The sequence below is a fragment of the Pieris napi genome, chromosome 4 (assembly GCF_905475465.1).
Source record: "Pieris napi chromosome 4, ilPieNapi1.2, whole genome shotgun sequence".
NCBI lineage: Eukaryota > Metazoa > Arthropoda > Insecta > Lepidoptera > Pieridae > Pieris > Pieris napi.
In genome coordinates, this window is record NC_062237.1 from 9,645,514 (window position 1) to 9,667,271 (window position 21,758).

The following is a 21,758-nucleotide window of genomic DNA, read 5'->3' on the forward strand; positions in this document are numbered from 1 at the left end:
TATTTATCTTTTATTATAACATTATTAAAAAACTGCTATTGTAGGTTTGAAGGTGTTTTGATGTTCATATAACTGAAGACTGATAATTACTAAAGCATTAAACTGTATCTTCATTACCAGTAAATATAGGTTTATATAATAATAAGAATAAATATGAATTATAGTCTCATAATATTCTATTTTCATTTAAAAAGTGCAAGTTCCTTAGTTCCTTTGAATAAGTGGGAAAATGATGTCATGTGGAGGTTGATGTCACAGAAACATGTAAGTTTCTTTAGATTTTTTATATTTAAGTTATCCACACTATACTATTGAAATTTGCTGAGTGTGATTCTTCAGATTTTCCATAAGTTTTGTTTCAAGTCCAATGATTTCAACTATATTTTTGGATTTCTACTAAGTAGTTTTAGCAATAAACTCCTTCCAACAGTTCAAGGCAAATTTAGCTTTGATGGCATTTTCCCAGGTTTATTAAGATGGAGTGGGAATCTAATAGCAGACGATCTTGCCTCGGTTTTACGAGCCTGCATAGCACATCGCAACATACCTCTGAAATAGAGAAAGTCAAACTCATAGTCATTCCAAAATCCAACTATACCCAAGCAAAATCCTTTAGAACCATCAGCCTCGCTTCATTCTTTCTAAAGACGCTGGAGAGGCTGGAGGACTGGCTAAATTCTTACACCCAAATCAATCATATCACCAGGCAAAACAACGAAATCATCACTCCACAACGTCTTATATTGGCAACTCTCTGAAATCAAAGTGACAGTCGGCTGCTTTGATTTGGTGCGTTTATTGACATAGAAGGCGCCTTTAACAATACTAATTTCACGCGTAAAACCAGAGCTCTAGGTACAGATCGTGTAGCATCATCTCATTTATAATGAATCAACAACATGTTAAAACACGAGGTATAACTTTCACCATTAAATTTCACTACAGAAATCAATCTCTACATGGCGGGGTATGCTGATGACATAACTATTTTGCGGTTGCATCAAAACAACGCCAACAGCAGCGATGGATATAGCTCTACAAATTGTACCCCTAGACCTCTACAAACAGCAGGTGGCGGCTATAGCTGACATCAGACTTATGCACCTAGGTCTATGGGGAAAACCCACTACAGTACACTCAAAGCGATTCTAAACAGGGCGATAAAAACCGCTTATAGTCGCGCCATGTAATAGTATCGCTAATTAACACATCGACCCTAAATGATGTGAAAAAACAGGTTGTGGCTCCGGTGCTAGCATATTGTATGTTGATCTCAACAACAACATTTAGGCACACACAGATCGATTTTTCAATTTAAATGTGGTTCTCTAACCGAAACAGCCAGAGCCGTACAGCGGTTAGGAATTAATAACATCAGCATTAAATTCGTATCTTGCCCTTCTCGCAATTGCTTTGTCGCCAAAGATCCACAGAACTCCAAAATCAGCCTTGGTTGCAAAAGGAGGAGTGCTGACAGTCCAAAATGGCACTGCCATGCAATGGCATAGCGACTTCGAAGTGCCCAGGAAACTTTATGAGCTTATGGAAGGCGCTGGACTGGCTAAATTCTTACACCCAAATCAATCATATCACCAGGCAAAACAACGAAATCATCACTCCACAACGTCTTATATTGGCAACTCTCTGAAATCAAAGTGACAGTCGGCTGCTTTGATTTGGTGCGTTTATTGACATAGAAGGCGCCTTTGACAATACTAATTTCACGCGTAAAACCAGAGCTCTAGGTACAGATCGTGTAGCATCATCTCATTTATAATGAATCAACAACATGTTAAAACACGAGGTACAACTTTCACCATTAAATTTCACTACAGAAATCAATCTCTACATGGCGGGGTATGCTGATGACATAACTATTTTGCGGTTGCATCAAAACAACGCCAACAGCAGCGATGGATATAGCTCTACAAATTGTACCCCTAGACCTCTACAAACAGCAGGAGGCGGCTATAGCTGACATCAGACTTATGCACCTAGGTCTATGGGGAAAACCCACTAGGTACAGTTAGTCTAGTCGACAAGTTGAAAATGGAACAAAATAGAGATACTACTCTTAAAATTATGTGCGATAGCTCATTGGATCCGGAATGACGTCTAGAAAAATGTGCTAAAAGCGTGTATTAGCACATAAAAAATTGCAAAAGTTATAGACCATTAAAGATGAAAAAATAATGGCATTCAGTTTTTTGCCAATATTTAATAAACTATTAATATTTAAGAAATTTCAAATAAAGATTCTGAAAGAGGAGGAAATTTCTAATAAAAAACTCCTGACTCCCAGAACTCTATCTCCATTATTTATAATGTTAATTTAACGCTGAAAATAGGTCTGCGGGTGACATTTTTAGGATTCGCGCGTGGCGTCGCTTTTGACTTCGGCACATTAATTAATTTATTTAAGGTATTGAATATTTTTTTTTAAATTTGAAAAAATCATGGTGTGTTCTGAACACTATAATTAATTTATTCCCGTTGAAAATTTTACTTAAAGTTAATTTTTCAACAAGTTAAATAATTGTTAACTAACGAAATTTTCTCGAACGACCGTCTTAATTGTAAGTGAAAAAAAATGTTTAAATAATGGTCGTAAAAATATTTCGCTTCGTAGAGCCTTTCTTACATACATACTTAACAAGATCGTGCCATAAAAGTTAAAAAAATATTTATACTTTGTTTATAACAATTTTTTTACTTAAACAAAAACTTAAAAATCCATGTAATGATATTAAAAAAAATTTTTATAATAAACAATAGAATTGTTGATTAAAAAAAAAAAATTCTGTTACTTTATAGAAGACTGTCAATTATGATTTTTAGGAAAAAAAAATTTCTTAACTAATTATTTAAGCAATAGAAAATTTAAAAAAACGATTATAAACAATTAAAAATTGTTATTAAGGAAAAATTTTTTTTTTAAAAATCATAAAATTTTTAATGTAATAAAGTTGTGTTAAAATTTTTTTTTTAAATATTGATTTAATCAATTTGTTTAAAAAAAAATTATCAACAAATGGCGGGAATTTTTTTTTTTGCAAATCAATAAATATCTTGTATTAATAAAAAAACTATTATATGATGATTTAGAAAAAAAAAAATTTTTTTTTTATATCATTACATGGATTTTTAAGTTTTTGTTTAAGTAAAAAAATTGTTATAAACAAAGTATAAATATTTTTTTAACTTTTATGGCACGATCTTGTTAAGTATGTATGTAAGAAAGGCTCTACGAAACGAAATATTTTTACGACCATTATTTAAACATTTTTTTTCACTTACAATTAAGACGGTCGTTCGAGAAAATTTCGTTAGTTAACAATTATTTAACTTGTTGAAAAATTAACTTTAAGTAAAATTTTCAACGGGAATAAATTAATTATAGTGTTCAGAACACACCATAATTTTTTTCAAATTTAAAAAAAAATATTCAATACCTTAAATAAATTAATTAATGTGCCGTAGTCGCTTTTGACGCCACGCGCGAATCTTAAAAATGTCACCCGCAGACCTATTTTCAGCGTTAAATTAACATTATAAGTAATGGAGATAGAGTTCTGGGAGTCAGAAGTTTTTTATTGGAAATTTCCTCCTCTTTCAGAATCTTTATTTGAAATTTCTTAAATATTAATAGTTTATTAAATATTGGCAAAAAACTAAATGCCATTTTTTTTTCATCTTTAATGGTCTATAACTTTTGCAATTTTTTATGTGCTAATACACGCTTTTAGCACATTTTTCTAGACGTCATTCCGGATCCAATGAGCTATCGCACATAATTTTAAGAGCAGTATCTCTATTTTGTTCCATTTTCAACTTGTCGACTAGACTAAGTACACTCAAAGCGATTCTAAACAGGGCGATAAAAACCGCTTATAGTCGCGCCATGTAATAGTATCGCTAATTAACACATCGACCCTAAATGATGTGAAAAAACAGGTTGTGGTTTCGGTGCTGGCATATTGTGTCTTGATCTCAACAGCAACATTTAGGCACACACAGATCGATTTTTCAATTTAAATGTGGTTCTCTAACCGAAACAGCCAGAGCCGTACAGCGGTTAGGAATTAATAACTTCAGCATTAAATTCGTATCTTGCCCTTCTCGCAATTGCGTTGTCGCCAAAGATCCACAGAACTCCAAAATCAGCGTTGGTTGCAAAAGGAGGAGTGCTGACAGTCCAAAATGGCACTGCCATGCAATGGCATAGCGACTTCGAAGTGCCCAGGAAACTTATGAGCTTATGGAAGGCGCTGGACTGGCTTAATTAGACAGGACTTAACGCACAATGGACGGAAACATATAGGTATTCTTTAAAAGGAATTAAGATAACTATAAATAAAATCCATATATTTATAATTTTATATTTTCCCTTAAATGTAAATAATCTAAAACTTATAAATAGCAGTTACATATTGAGTAATAATTAATTAGTATTAGGATTACACAATTTTGAATTATTTTATTGCCAGTTATTAATGGCATTTCAATAAAAGTAAATATCACAGTAATTATTAAATTATTTTATTTTGTGACAATTGTAAAATGTTGTGAACTTAAATCAACTAAAATATTGCATGAGCGGTTCGAGAAATACTACATAAATAAAGATACTATAAAATTGTTCTACAATTAAATAATTTCATGTTTAAAAATTATGATGAGTGTAAAACATTATGAGTGTAGATTTAAAACTCAGACTCAATGCATTTTGTATTTACAATTATAAACAAAAAACATTGTTCTCATCTAAGTATTTTAATGATTAGGTACAGCTAAATGGACTTCCTATATACTTTTCCAATAAAAATGTGTTTATACTTGAGTAAACATCTATTATGTATAAAAATACAAATACAAATTTATTCTGTACAAATAACTATCTATATAAAGCACCATATTCATGTTATAGAGCTCCGTTTTGAAATATTTTGTATTTGTGTTCATTCTTACATAAACATATCTATTGACATTAAAAATATTCATTTGGCTGTATAACTCACTCAAAGCTTTTTGCGTGGCACTTATTTTTTTAATATTGTAGTGTAAACAAAATATATATTAGGTTGACGCAAGTTTCTAAAATAATTTTCTTATATAACCTTAATTCTAATTTTCACGTAAACATTGCACACAAAAAGCACATCATAGTTAAAAATCTACTACGGACTGTAAGATTTTATAAAAGTTATTTATTATTATTTATACGATCTTAGATTATTCAATATTAATAAGAAAAAATCTACAATTACAATTTACATATTACCGAGTATGTGTACCTCTAACCAGCATGAGTGAATGTACAATAGTTTTATTTATAACTTTGTAATTGTTACACATTTCATCACATTAATTATACATAAACTTATTATATAATTAGTTAAGGCATTCTTGTGTAGGTTTATCTGGATTTTTCTAAAAGTTTGACGTGAATATATTTACATGATTATTTTAAAAAACACGTTGAATTCGTGAACTATTAAAAGAGTATGCAGATAATAGATCTTAGTTACTTCTATGAATATATACATAATTTGTTTTAAATGTAACATTTTTATTACTGTTAAAGATAATATATTAAGTAGTTTTTATTTAAATATTACACTTTTATGCGCGCTAAATATGTACTACTTACATGTTTTCAAAATAATCTATGCATTACTATATGTAATAGGTATTGTGTACATATTGGAATACATAGAACTCAAATTGTCACACGAAAGCTATAATATTAAATAGACAAATAAAAGGAATTAACGTATATTGCTACATACTGACATCGATATAGAACACGATCTGTACAACAGCTAAATAAATGGTGTTATGTACCTTACAATTCATAATGAAACAAGCACTCGATCATATTGAGATCAAAATGTACATACAATAAAAACTAAATTCCTACCTTAAATTATCCTACAAGATACGATAATATGGGCATTCAATTTAATACTAAAAGGCAGTGTAGTGTTTGCGCAATTTTAATCCTAAGCCTAAACTCAGACATAATATCGATATGTACTTGTTATATCAGTTCTACTAGCCGTATTATGCATAAGCGATAAATTTTATAAATATTTTACAATGTTCTTTACTAAAAAAGATGCTACTAGAGAAAATAGACAAATAGAAATATTTGAAGTACTAAGTGGGGCGGAACTTGGTGATCTCAGCGTGGATCCCGGAGCGGGGGGAGCACGGAATGGAGCTCGACGACCTGCTCTTTCACCTGAACACGCCATCCAGTACTGAGCTGAAGAATATTGCTTTTCATGCTCGACGCGCATTTGGAGGTCATTGAATTTCCAAAAACCTTTGCCTTTGAAGAAGTAGGTTTTACCTGTGGAACAAATATAAGTTTAATGTTTACAGAAGTATCCTTGCCTTGATATTGGTACGTTATATGATACTAGTTATCACTTGATCAATTTTAGTTTTTGCAAAATTGGACTATCGATTTATCTGTGATAGTGTGAAAACCTAGAAATAAAGGAAATTTTATTTTTATATTTATAGTCTTTCTGATTTTGGAAAATAAGAAAAAAGCATTTTAAAAATATGTTGCCACTATGACAAATTATAATTTAACAATCATAATTTACTTGTAGTTAGGGACTTACCATCTTTCCATTGAAATACGCTGTCAACATTGTAGCCTACGCCTTTCCACATCGACATATCTCTTGGATAATCTAATTCAACACGACCAATTTCTTCATCAAACCTGAAATTTAGTGACATTTTTGATTAAAGTGTCAGGACAATAAATTTGTATGGAAATAGTTTATTTTCTTTTTGACAAAAAAAGTTTTAGTATAACTTACTTCCAATACATAGTGCCACTGTAGAAGTACGTCTTTCCGTTGTGTCCCCAGACCATCGCAGCGTCTAATTTATTAAGACTGTCCGGTAAGCCCAGTTCAACTAACTTCTTAGGATAACCCGGCACCAGATATTGTGAATCGAACAGGTATAATTCTCTTCCTGAAAAATAAAGATTCATTTAGTTTTCTTGAAAAGGCTTTTTAAGGGAAAAACTGTTCTGATGTCATGGTTAACTTGGAAATAATACATGAATTTCTAGGATATCAGTAGGTCTTATAAGAAATATTATCATTATCATTTATACTATATAAATAGCAACTTATATGCACGTAAATTTAATGGAAGTGTCAAGTATACATACCAACAAAAATAGCAATCTTTCTATCCGGCCTTTCATAAACAGCGTCCACATGTGATAGGTTATTTGGTAGAAGTGACCACATTCTTGATATTTCTAAAGGATATCCCGGGTACCGCCCATTAGCACCAATTCTCCAGTGATACTAAAAAAGTCGAAGATGGTAAAAATTTTACAACTTATGTAAATGTGTCGCTAATAATTTTTTTTTCACAATACTAGATAGTCATTGAACATACGTAAAGGTTCTCGTCGATTATTCAGAGCTGCTATAGAAATTTTTAGGTTTCATGAAAAAACACGCGAACTTGTTTAAGTTTCTTACGCTGGTGTAATTTAAATTAATGTGGACTTTCTAGAACATAGAGCAGTGTTGGCCGGTGGCTTCAGCGTGCGACTCTCATACCTGAGGTCGTAGGTTCGATCCCCGACTGTGCACCAATGGACGTTCCATCTATGTGCGCATTTAACATTTCGAACGGTGAAGGAACACATCGGGAGGAAACCGACATGTCTTAGACTCAAAAAGTCGACGGCGTGTGTCAGGCACTGGAGGATGATTACCTACTTGCCTCTTAGATTTAAAAATGAACATGAAACAGATAACATAACAGAACAGAAATCTGAGGCCAAGACCTAAAGAGGTTGTAGCGCCACTGATTTATTTTTTCTAGAACATAGACTACATTCTCTACATTTAGACACGTTGTGGGTCATATAAACACAAAAAGAAAATGATTTTAGTACTACTATAGACTTACTCTGTTCTTAAATATGAAAAGTTCCCCTCGTATCAAACTAACAGCATCGTAACTCGTATCGCACGTGTCAGGCTTGTCCGACGGCTTTGGTGTTGTGGTTTTTGGATAGACCGGCTTCTTTTTAGGATAGTCCGCATCTGTTGGGTAATTTTGGCGTGGATTCGTGGGATATTCAGGTCTCACATGAGGGTATTTAGGACGGTAGGTGGTAGGGTGCGTGGTTGATTCGGTACGAGGATAATGATTGTGGGTCCTTCGAGGATGGTCTTCGCTACTATTGTAATGCCTTCGTTCTGGGTAGTATGGCCGTTCCGGATACGGGTTGGATTTTTCTGGGTAACGTGGTCGATCGGGGTACGGGTTTCTGTCTGGGTAATATGGTTTACTCGGAGGTCGAGGGTATTGGGGAGTGTAGCGGTGGTTCGGATGCCGTTCAGGGTGATGATGGTAAATGTATGGCCGTCTAGTTGTAGTGGTGGTGGTAGTTGTTGTAGTGGTTGTGGGCGGTGGCGTCTCGACCGGTCGGTAGTAAGGAATCTTCGCCCAAGTCCGTTTTACTTTAGGACCTAAAATAAAATATTTTTTAATTCAATATGTTGAAATGGAAGTATCTTGCGTAGAATTGTTTATTTCGATAAAAGTAAAAGCTCCTGAATTATTTTGTAATGAGGTCTCACTTACCATACATTTGCTGTATGCCATTGCGATCATCTTCAGGTAATGCGAAGTTGGGCTGGATACCTTGATACCACGGGAACATCAAAGCTCCTTTTACAGAACTGTGACTGAGGCCCAAGGAATGACCAAATTCATGAGCCGCGACCGCGAACAACGATGTTCCTGGAAGATTTATTGAATGATGAACGTAATTTGAGTTTGCTATTTTGATAAATGAGAATTTTGATCTTTCTTAGTGTATTGTTTTTTTTAAGATTAAAAAAGTTAAAGGTGTAACAGAGTAATAACCATTCAATTAAATCAAATTTCCACATTAATTGATGGTCTATAATATCGAAATTATGAGCAGTGTTGGTCTAGTGCCTCCAGCGTGTGACTCATGAGAGTCTGAGGTCGTAGGTTCGATCACCGGCTATGCACCAATGGACTTTCTTTCTATGTGCTCATTTAACATTAGCTCGATCGGTGAAGGAAAACATCGTGAAAAATCCGGCTTGCCTTAGACCCAAAAAGTCGAGGGCGTCTACTTGCCTATTAGATTAACAAATGATCATGAAACAGATACAGAAATCTGAGGACCAGACCCAAAAAGGTTGTAGCGCCATTGATTTATTTTATTTTCAAATATCGAAATATTTTTTTAGTATGTAAAACTTAATATAAGACATGCAACTATTGATGGTTTTAGTAGGTATAAACAAGCTTAAACAGTAATATAGGTATAACCACGCCTAGTCATTTGCATGTCAAAACGAAGCTGACCGCGACATGCTCATTTCCGAACATCGACTTTTCACGGAAAAACTAGTTTCGACAGTTAATTAACTAACTAGCTTTATAGGGTTCGTGTTAAATAGATAAGCATAATGCATAGATAAGCATTAATTTGCAAGCACATACATTTTATTTTAAATTGAAGCAAAAGACAAATGTTTACCATAAATTCAATCATACACAGTGAAAGATTTAACGAGTTTGATATTTTAAAAGCTCCTTACATTTTGTCGAGGGCAAATAATGAGCTAGTTGTTATTCTTTGAGATACACGAGGCTTCTAATACAAACTCGTTAATAAAGCTTTTTACATAACCGTGTATTGATAGTAATAAAGATCAATATTGTTTTACTAACAAACACGATTATGGTAGGGTTTCAATTAGTGTGTATTAGCTGTTTGCAGAGCTTAGGCTACACGTGTGCATCGATTTAAGCTCGCACATGTATCGGATTACGAAACTGGTAGTGATCGTGTCCAAAATTTGATTTAAGATATTTTGCATTGCAATAGTATCTGTTTTATTTTATATGGGCGATAATAATCTTTATATATTTTTTTATTTGTTTAAAATTAAGCTGTGCGTTACAGGTATACTTTTGAGAAAATTTATGTATATCAAACTATGAACAACAACAAGTGATTTTTCAAATGCGTAAGTTAACCAAATATATATTTTAAATAGTAAACTTTAACTCTTTGACTACATTTTATATAAAAAAAATTATATGCATAAATACGCAAAAATTAATATTTAAGTGACAATACCTTCTTCGTCGTCGTTTTTGGGTTGCAGTAGCCACAGTTCATCGTCATCAAAGTGAGCATCACCTCCACGACCTGTGCCCGGGAAAAACGCGTGCGCAAGAATCGAGCCCCTCCCGTCGAATGGATAGGCGTCGTCATGGTAACGTCTGAAAATTAAGGAATTCTAAATTTAAAAGTTTAATTTTTACTTTAATCAAAAATGATAAAACTATTTTTCTAATAATTTTTACATGTTTTTAGTTAAATAAAAATAACTATCTCTACTATAAACAAATAGGGTTTGATCGAGGGGTGAAAATTAAGGGTTGTATGTATTTTTGTATGCTGTATCATAAAAAAATAAATACAAAAACATTGGTCTAAAAAATAAAATTTAGGGGTGGACCCACCCTTAACATTTCGGGAGGTGAAAAATACATGTTGTCCGATTCGCAGACCTAACCGATATGCCCACAAAATTTAACGAAAATCGGTCGAGCCATTTCGAAGGAGCTTTTATTACAAACTCCGTGTCAGGAGAATTATATAGGTATATTAGATTAGTCATGGTCCACTAATCACATGAAACATTACAGTGTAAACTCTTTATAACGAATTTCAAGGGACAGAGCATTTTTATTCGTTATAGAGGGATTTCGTTATAGGGAGAGGATATTATTGTATGGGTATTGGGTTAAACCAAATAAAAAAGGTTGAGTCTTTCGTTGATTCTTTGTAACGTTGTTGGCTTTTTCTTTTTATAACGAATGATGTTATAAAGAGTATACACTGTATTTACTTTTGTTTCTTTCTGTATATTGCCATCATAGATCTTACTGACCTTCAATTTTTCTAATGTCTAAAATTCTAATTAACCAATAATTAAACTGAATACACAGACTTATAATGAGAATAGTTGGCCTAGAGTAATGTATTCATTATGCGACAAACAAGTGTGGAGGACGTAGGTACGGAGCAATCAAACTTGCCTCCCTCGGGTGTTCAGTCTCACTCACCACCTAATCATTTTTGCTTCAGTAACGACTAAAGCTTTCGATGCCTACATATATTTTGAAATTTAGCATTTAAATGCGATTGTTAAAGTCAGATTGTTTTTTATATGGCTGTTTTGGTTAAAAACATCATAATACTAACAAGTAACGAATCTATTACCACCACAGCTTTGGAAGACACTACCATAAACAGTAGGTATAGATAGCACTAAAAAAGTTCAAGTAACGTCCAATAGTTTCTCCGTTACGATTCTTAACATCTCCATCGAATTTCATACAATCTCAGTGATTCGAATGACATTTATATACTAACTTAAATGTACTATTCAATAAATGATTATTTGCGTGAGACACTGTAGTTGATATAAATTTCATAAAGTATGATATGATATGTACGATACAAATAATATAAGAAGTGACCAATTCATTTGACTAATAATGTAAAATGTAAAATTCCTTTAAAGACAAATTTGCGCGCCATTGTGTGTGACAGAATATGCGAACTTACGATTGTACCACCTTACACATTTTGTTCCATATTCTCGCAATAAATACATTATTATTATTATTAATAAACTTGTATTCTCCTATTTGATTAAATAAATTACCTACACGTCTCTAATAGGTAAAAGTGCGTTATAATAAAAAATCAGTCACAAGATGACTTTATTATAAAATGTATAAATTTTCATAAACCTATTTATCACCTCTTGCTACGTAATAAATATTTTAATCCCTATCTATGAAAACAACTACAAATACAATCAGTAGATTTTAAAGGTAATTAAACATTAGTGCGCGTGAAAGAACGCAGCAATTCTTTTGAGTATTTATTCGTTTATTAAAGTGGATAGTAATCAGCAACACACCGTCGATGATAAACTAGTTTCTCGTAGTTCAATAAAATGCGACAGTCCCGCGTTGACACTGCCCATCAAATTTAATAGCTTCAAAATGGAAAGTTTCCGAGTAGGGGATGATTTATTACTCCCCAGCTCAATTGCCAATGAGAGCTGGTGATAAAACACCTCCATTTATAATTATGTTTCGTTACTTTTAATATATATGCCATGAAGAATTAGAATCATCGTTAGGATTTGGTAAACTTTGAGATTTAAAATAAAACTTAACGATGTTATGCTTAATATTTGGTGTAATGTTTTCTCGCAAGTGTTAAATTACTGAATTAAATAATACTCGTACGTTTATAACATTAATCTTGTTTTTTAATGGGATTGTTAAGTTTCTTCCTTTCAATCTTCTAATGAAATTCAACTTGATCTGATTCAGTGCATTCCAAAACTATCTAAGATATTATATATAAGATATGTATAAATGAAGGAAGATTTCGTCTAGATTTTTCCGGCTTGAAATTTCATTTATTTAATTTTTAGGGTTTTCAATGGTCAATAGTTAGTAACTGACAAACTTATTGTTTACGGGAGGAGTGTAATAAATTTATTAGATACCACGCTGCACTTTATCTGTTCATTCCGTTAAACGTTCATTACCCGAATAACTTAAGGAGCTCTGGCTTCTTCAATTTATGTTGTAAGTTTCAGTACTCCTAAAGCAGATACAAAACCATAAAATATAATTTAAGTTTTGCAAAAAAACAAAAGCTAAAGATTATATAACTAGTCTATAATGTGATGATGTTACAGTAATTATATGCGTTTTAATTTGACACAAGCTCTAGTCTAGACGATAAAAGTTCAGGCTGTAAGTTTTGACGTGGACGCAATATGTTGGTCGCAATATGTCCTTATTGTGGTTTTTGTTGAGGGTAGTTTCTCATGTCGCGTTGAACGGTGATCTAATAAAGGAAACTTTGTATCCTCATTTCAGATGCAGCTCTCGACTTTTGTAATGTCGTTGCGCGTTCTATTTTTAAAAGGGATTTTACAACATCATTTGATTTTGTTATTTCGGGTTTTATATTATTAAGGCTAGACAGAATGTTAATATGAACAAAGAAATGAGAAAAACGAGTAAAAGGAAAGGTTAGAAATCTATCTATTTGAGAAAAAGAAAAAAATTGTAAAAGATGATTTTGGTGTTATTCTTCTTTTCTTTGTGACTTTTATGAAAAAGCAGCAGCAGGGTTAAATTCTTTAAAAAATATCTTTTTTCTTCTTATTTAAGCCGACTGGCACTAAATTGCTATAATACTTGATACATAAAATTGCAATTCTCTCTTTCGGACATTATCTACGCTAGTATAAGCTTTTTTAAAAGCGTATCTAGTGAGTAAGCTACCTTATCGCATCTCTTTTCCTAATAACTTTTAGCACGGACTTTGAATGTGTATATTTCCTTTGACAACGACCTCCCGAAGCAATTTGCCGTATATAGGACTATTAGATCAATAGCAAAGTGAGTTTGGCAAGTCACGTTTGTACTGGAATCGTGTAGCGAGTTGAAAAGGTAACGGCCAACAAACAGTGTTTTTACCATTGTTGTTCAAAGGTACTCTAAATTCAAAGGCATGAACTTTCCTAAAACCTACTAGCTTAAGGATAGTGTGTCTTGATACGTTATAGGTTTTTTTATTGTTGATTACCAGTTATATTGTTACTATTAATTAAAGAGTGTCGGTTGCTATGTAGTTAGGTATTCTAAATTGGTATTTCTATTCCTTCAAGTAAGCAAAATCTTTGTCAATTAAACATATAAGATTTTAAATATTTTAAAGTGACTTTCTTTCTAGGTTTCTATGAACTTGATCCAATAAATTATACATACAAACACCACAACCTTCATTACCTCACCACCATTATAGTTCGATAAAAATCAAAATTCTTAGTGATGCATTAAAAACATCGATAACCTTCGAAATCTCAATAAAATGCGTTGATTCTCTCCTACGTTATATTGTCTGTAACTTATTGTGATGCCTCGCACGAGACCTCACAAATCCCCTTAAAATGGATAGGACGTGTCTCCAAATCCTCGCTTGATTATTATTTATTATCAGTACAATGAATCAAGAAGCGAATTTACTACTTTAAGTTACTTTATTCACACATACTCTCAGTTTCCGAAACAAGAAGAAACGCAAAAAACACTGATTTTACCAGCCGCTATTTGCCAATAGGATCTTAATTTACTGTGTTGTAAGTATGAATTAAACCAGCCGCTATTTGCCGATAGGATGTTAATTTACTGTGTTGTAAGTATTAAGTTTACTATCGAGATACATATTGTCTTACTTGGCAAATGATACGACAATATCAGCGTCGTCTGAGTTGACTTCTGTGAAGGTGAGCCTTGAAGCTTGCTCCCAGACGTCGAGGGCGCGAGCCAGCACACTTCTTGTTATGTGAGGGTCCAGTTGAGACGGCCGACGGGCTTGAGACAAGCTGTAAACAAGAATTTAAATTTAGAACATACATTTTAAATAAGTTGCGGTTATTGGTTGATAACACGCTTAGTTTATTCATTGAAATGTTGATTTGTGCTTTTTAAGAAATTTTGCTTCGAAATGCAAGTTAGGTACTTAACAAATTCCATTTACATTTATAATTATAGAATTACAGAGTTTTTCATTAGAATATTAAATTTTGTTACAGAATGAGTATGAAACTTAAATGCAAGTAGGTACTCAATGCATATTTTATTTGTAATACTCATCCAGAATTGTTACAGAGTTCGTAACAGAAAAATACTGCACACCATTTTACTCGCCTAGACGTTATTACGTTGAATTTATGCGTTGTCATGGCCAAAGTGACTTCATTAGTCCTACGCAATTTTAATCAAAGGATTAAGTGATTATTTAAATCACGAAAATTACTTTCGACAAAAGCTTGAGTATGTCCTAAGTCAATTATTTATTAGAATGTTCTAATTACATAGTTATTGTCACTTTTGGACTAAGCTAACACGTTTGTTAGAGCAGTGGTATCAGCGAGCGACTATCCGAAATTAAATTGACCTTGAGGCCGTAGGTTCGATCCCCGGTTCTTGCTCGTACGTGTCGGGCACATATGGCTGCTATAAACCATCATAAACAAATGTAGAAATCTGACCTTGAGAGGTTACGGCGCTAGTTTTTTTAAATACATAGGTGTTATTCAGGTATTTTTAAAATACCCTGTAATTGCATCACATAAATCCCTACATAATTAAACGTCTAAATAACATTACAGATAAAATATGAAGTTAATTTTCACGCGACACGTTATGTTGTATAAAATATCGTTTTCGCGGGTAATTAAAACTAACCAACACGACTGGACTGTTGGTCATTGCTGTAGTTAATTATTATTTCAATAACGTTATTAGGGGACACATGGGAAATACGGGACAGCGTCTGCTGTCTATGTTACGAACAGAATTTTCATTTGTGTCACTGTTATACGTTGTGTGAAATATGTAATCGAGTCATTTAATGAAATATTTCAGTACTGTCCGGCTGATGGAAACCATTCTAAAATTATTGCCATTAGAACATGGCTCGTTGTTTTGCAATATAACAGACAAGTTGGTAATTGCATCCCTTTGATGAAATTTGCAACCACATTTTCAACCCACTGTTTTAATGCCACGCGGAAACAATGGATGCAGAATAAGTTATGGCTTATTTTAATTTAACACATAAATCCTTTGACAAAGCAGTCAATGAACGCGGAATTAGGCAATAACTAAATTTACAATGATATTATTATTTGTAAGACTAATAATTAAAGGTAATTAAATACCAAATACAAAAGAGATGAAAGTAGGCGTAAATCCAAAAATATAAAGTACCAATCTTAAGGAAAACGTGAGGGCCTTGGTAAGTTACGAGTGCTTTAAAGGACTTCATTGCTCATGGCTATTTCCAGTTATAAGTAAACAGAAACCTTAAGTCAGTGTCGAGGCACGTGCACAGCTACCGGGCCACGTGAACACGTGACTCTAAGGCTACCTCGTTGTAGCAACTGTTGACGAGAAATTAATTAACTTAGTTCTTGATTGACTTCTCTCGCAATGCTAAACGGGAATGCTTTGTTCTTTGTTTCAAAAGTTAAAAAAGTTAAAGCTCGCGAACCGACTTGCTTTTCAGTAAAAATATATATTTTTTTGGTACAATATTTTTATATACAATTCCTTTAGTTTTTATACACAAAATATTAACATGATCAGTTCTGAAACAGATCACTTTGAAAGGAAGACTACGACAATCGCTACGCAATTAAGCAGATAGCTATAACCTATATATCGCTTAATTTGCATTTGAATGAGTATTTGGGATATATCGAATACGTATGTTCATTATTTGATTTATTGGTGATAAAGTGAGGCGATGCGTAGTCGATAATAACATCGCATTGTATAATTCGGCAGAGGCCGCGCCCCGCGTTTATTACGCGAAATAAAACATGCGACATGACGACACAGCTACGTCTTCACGAAATGGACATAATCTCGTTACGATGTCATAACAAAGAGATTTGTAAGCATGAACTTTATGGTCTGCGTCCAACGAGCTAAAATTTAATTTTCTGAAATAATCTGTCAGTGCGCCATTAAAATTACTCGTCCGTATTCCCCGACATTTTATATACCCAAGACGTTGAAACTTACACGAATAAAATATAATTTTATATCTTACGGTAATAGAAGGGAAGCGTAAAAATTATCTGTAGTTAAAATCGCGCAGCAAATAAGATATTTTGCAATTACTTTTTAAGGGTTGGATATTAGCATAAAAATAATAAAATGTCAGCGGGATTCGGTCCCCCGTGGCGTGTTAGGAACCCTCTGATATCGGCGTTCGACAAATGTCAACTTCATGAGCATATGGATGGTATCCATTTTGAAATCGAAAAAAATGGTAGAGTATCCATATATTATTCAGAAATATTAGGTTTTTATCGCTTTACTTGAATAGGATGGTTAATAGAACGTAACAAATTATTGTAAGAGTTCCAAAATGCCTTGAGAGATGTGGAAATGTAGTACGTACGTTTTATTTGTACGTTGAAAAGCAATGCATTTTTATTTAATAAGCAGGAAACTGATGGCATAGAGTGGTACAGAACAGACAGATATGGCGGGATTCGGAGGAGGTTTTCGCCAAAAAGAGCATCACATTCTAGAGTATCTGAGATAAATTGATTTGTTTGATATCTCAACGGTCCAATAAAAACTTAAATGATACAAATATAAATGAAAATTATATTAAGGTAACAAAAACATCGAAAGAAAACCGGCATGTTTTAGAATTAAAAAACGACGATTCGATATTTCTATTGAAAGTCTCATCTCCCGTATAAAGATAATTGTAAAAACAACACATACCAATCCCTAGAATATACTCCTATGTATTACTAATACCTACCCTACATACCCTCACAGTACGATATGGTATGATATGCGATGCTTTAACATCAACTGTACTTTTCTCGATCGTTCGCTAATAGACGAGTATATAATGGGGGTATAATATGCAGGGGTATCTCATTGAAATCCTGTCTCCCACGACGCTGCACTCGACTCGTATATTGTAGATAAGCGACGTAGCAATAGGCATTGATGTGCACTGGGGATTCAATGCTAGTCGATCTCTCGATTCTCCGTCGGAGAAAAGGATTTAATGCAACTCTCAATGAAGGATACAGTGTAGAGTCTGCACGATATCTCACTTTAAAATTATACCAATTTTCCATACGACACTTATTGTAAAGAAATATCCTAGATTCTTTATATAGTTTTTTATAATTTTTCAATTCGAAATTAAATTGGAAATATTTGTGCATTGTACGTTTTTAGAAACACATTGTTTTACTACTAAAAATAAGTAATGCAGGTAATGTAATAAAAACATTACATAGAAACAGCATGTTTGCAACCATATTAGAGATCGTTGACCAACGTAATTTTACTATTATTGATTTCATCTAACCTCGTTAAATTACATTTATTTTTTTCTCAACAAAGAAGCAGGTTCGATCTCCGACGAAACAATAATCGTTTGGTTGGCACAAGGGACCACAAAACCTAGAAGACTTAAATGAAACAGAAACACGAAAAGTGTATTTTCGAGAAACACACGAAAAGTGTCGGCTACATTAAATCGTAGGTAATAAAGGTTTACCTAAGCATACGGAAGTACTATAATTCAATTATCATTACGCCTAGTTTATGCCTCACATATAACTGTACTAACTCCCACAAACTCCATGTTATTACTAACTTATCCCAAATCAGTCGCAATGTGGTAACGGATACATATGGGAAATTAGTGAATTCGGTCCGACGCTGGAAGGTAGAATTAAGCTGAGAGTAACTTCGTTATGAGCGTAATAGCTTATTACCGCTCTCTCGCTTTTCCGTCATGGAATTGTCACGAAATTGAAATGATATTTCAGCAACATTGCATTGGCCATCGGAGTTAGCACTTTTTGATATTCATAACCGTAACGTGACTGCGGTTCCGATTCGTGCAATATCGCAAAATATAACAATGAAACGAACTGCGGTTCAGCTGAACACAAGACAAACAGTGAATTTACGTATTATTAAAAACAATAAAACCACATGTGTACAACACTTAATGTTTTAAACAGTTGCCCGTTTCATATTTATGCATATTTTATGACCTTTTGTATCGATACCACCGTTTCATTGTACAGTAGGTTTACCACTCACTTTATAGATTATTTCATGTTTTATTTAAATACAGAATTGTTGTTATCGGAATATTTCGACTAGAATTTTTAAGTCACTTTTATTTATATCAAATTCTCTTAATAAATAATTTGATGTGTATTAACAGTTTTTTAAATATCTTTAATATAAATTATTCTTGAAGAAAAATTCTTAATATTGAAGCATGCGTCCAGTACGTAATAAAAGATTCCACTACCTAATACAGTTATAAGACTTGTCAAAGTCAATATCAAAGACGAATCATATTCGTTAGTAACGATGAAATTCTTACAGTCTCTCTACTAATATTATTTATTATACACGCGTTTAATTTGAAATATGATCCAATGTACGAAATTACAAACTTTAATACACGTACAATATAAAAAAATTTAAGTTACTAGTAAGAACAAAAAGTGATTTCTGTTTTGAATGAGCATTATTCTAATTTTAAAATTATTACCATATTAAAGAACTAAGAACACTTTAAGCATAGAACTGAATACGCTCACAACGTACTTTTAGGAATTAGTTTAATTAAATTTGTAATAAGTTTTTAAATTACCGCACCGTAGAGTGCAATATAAGTGGATATAGATAAGTTTTGAAAGGTTATAGTCTTACATGAAGCGTCGGGATCTAAAGACACGAGTAGTTAGAACTTTTATATGAGTTGGCTAAACTGAAAGAGATATAATTGGAAACTTGAGGCGTCTGCTGCAAGCGGTAATGATAGAACAGTAATTCACTTTCTTAATATTATATTTAATTTCCCCTCGGCTTCTAGGTTTTGATGTCGACAATCTATTTATATAGAAAAATAATAATATGTTTTATGTTTACCGATTTGAAATGTTTTTTACCATACCATAACTATCTGAGTGATTTGGCAGAGCGTAAAATTTTCATATCAAACCTACTTTGTTTAAATAAAAGCTAAAAGATAAATACAAAAAGAAAATGATTGAAGATATCATCATGTCTTACTTAAGCTGTGAATTTGCTTCTTCATTTTTGCTAGTCATAAATTTGCAAAATTACTATGAAAATGTGTATTTGGAACAACCCCAAGTAGATAGCTGCTAAGTAAGATACTCTTTTGACAATAACGAAAAATATCTTTATATAGAGGGTAATATGTTTATGAAATAATTCAAAATTATCACTTATGTAAATATTAATAAGAAATCTTTAACGTGACGGGTAATCATCACCTTATAAAAGTTGCCATTCGAAAAAATAGAACTTATTTAGTTAAAACCAGGCCAAAAGAATGCCTTTACGAAATATAATTTTGAATCTTTCGAATCTTTGTTCATTTTGTACGAAAGTTACAAAAATATACTTAAAAATTGTATGATTAAAGTTGTGTTTCAGACAGTTGTGTTATTACAAAAGCGTGTCTCACAAAGTGGTGTTGTAGTTTATCTATCCAATAACCCATTCGCAAAGTCAACGCCACTGTTTGACGTGACCGCAGTTACACCTCGCTAAGTGGGGGTTATTTTTACAGCTCCCCGACATCGTGCGCTAAAAGCGTTTGTCTTGAATTTTTAAAGTGCCAATTGAAGTTTAGAGCAAAGGGTGCAATTGCCAGCGTAGAAACTGTCTAACAAACTTTTGTCTTCAGTTTTGTCGATTGAGATTTCATTACATCTAGTCGCAAGTTCGGAAAAGGATTATTACTGGCAACATAAGAATTACTTCTTGTGAAGTTCTACAGGGTAGCATCATTTCTGCGTGTTTCAATATTATTATTTCCATAGATGTATGTAAAATATTTCGCGATTACCGTAATTAAGTTTTATAGGTAGAATATTTTTTTTTTACACATATTACAGAGAAACTGTACCGGTGTAATGAGAGATCTGTGTGGTAGGTGTTAGTGGGTGTTTGAGGGTTCATGTTATGTTGGTGTTTTTTGGTGTTCATAGTAAATCGCGTTTAGAGTGTTTGGGTAGTGCGATGTGTGTGGCGGTGGGTCTTGGGGCTCTGGTTTCTGGTCGGCTACATTGTGGTGGGGTCTCGGAGCTCTGGTTTCTGGTTATTGTGAACATTGTATGGTTACCTATCACCTGCTATGATTATTACAGGTATTCCACCTAACTTTGGGCAGTGTTTGAAGGTTGACTGGTTACATAGGTACATTGTATTTTTCTTATCTCCCGCCAGGATTATTACAGGTTCTGGCTCACTCATATTCCACCTAACTTTGGGTACCTACCTAGTGTTTGAAGGTTGACTGGTTGCGTAAGTACATTGTATTTTTACTTATTGCTGGTTGCATACATTGTATGTATACTTATCGCTTGACAGGATGAGATAGGTCACAATGTCACATGGCTTTTATCATATTAAAAAATCAACGCTATTAATGTTGCGTGATGTTACCTATCGTCTGACAGGATGCGATAGTTACATTGTATTTATTCTATTAGAAAAAAATCAATGCAATTGAAATGTTCGAAATTGATAGAGGAATGAAACAAAGGATTTAAAGGAAATGTAGAACATTAGTTGGAAAACAAATCAAGGGAATGTTTATCTAAAAGGTTGATTGTGAGTGTAGACCACTTCGCTTCCATTCCTTATCAATGTGGGAGTCAGTTTCTGTGGTTTTATTTCCTGCAGCAAAATAAAGTTATCAATAGGTGGAAGTGGTTGATGGTTTTTAACATGGGAACAGTATGGAACAGGGGGTATAAATACCAACTCGAACATCAGTGCTCTTCAGTCTCACCATAACTAGTGTGCTAGTGCATTACCTACCTACCTACTTAGAAAACCGTAAGTGCAACTTTCAAAAATCATGTCTTCATCCGCCACCACCTCCTTGGCCAAGGTCAAAAATTTCAACAAAAAAACATGGGTCAAATTGGGTGACCTAGAGCTGAACAAGCCATACAAAATAGTCGAGGTGAAAAGGCTCCCCTCAAACTTTCATGCAT

At 33.2% G+C, this 21,758-nt stretch overlaps 1 protein-coding gene across 1 annotated transcript in view; it reads right to left on the bottom strand.

Moving 5' to 3' along the window:
• Positions 1 to 4,757: 4,757 nt before the first annotated feature.
• Positions 4,758 to 21,758, bottom strand: part of LOC125048765 (matrix metalloproteinase-2-like) — a 141,049-nt gene continuing 124,048 nt past the window's right edge. The window contains exons 5-12 of the mRNA XM_047647635.1: positions 14,385 to 14,534; positions 10,181 to 10,326; positions 8,641 to 8,799; positions 7,960 to 8,525; positions 7,202 to 7,343; positions 6,840 to 6,999; positions 6,636 to 6,739; positions 4,758 to 6,355 (exon numbers count right to left, since the gene is read on the bottom strand). Of these exons, the coding sequence (XP_047503591.1) occupies positions 6,084 to 6,355; positions 6,636 to 6,739; positions 6,840 to 6,999; positions 7,202 to 7,343; positions 7,960 to 8,525; positions 8,641 to 8,799; positions 10,181 to 10,326; positions 14,385 to 14,534 (1,699 nt within the window). The 3' untranslated portion in view covers positions 4,758 to 6,083. The remainder of the gene's footprint in view (positions 6,356 to 6,635; positions 6,740 to 6,839; positions 7,000 to 7,201; positions 7,344 to 7,959; positions 8,526 to 8,640; positions 8,800 to 10,180; positions 10,327 to 14,384; positions 14,535 to 21,758) is intronic.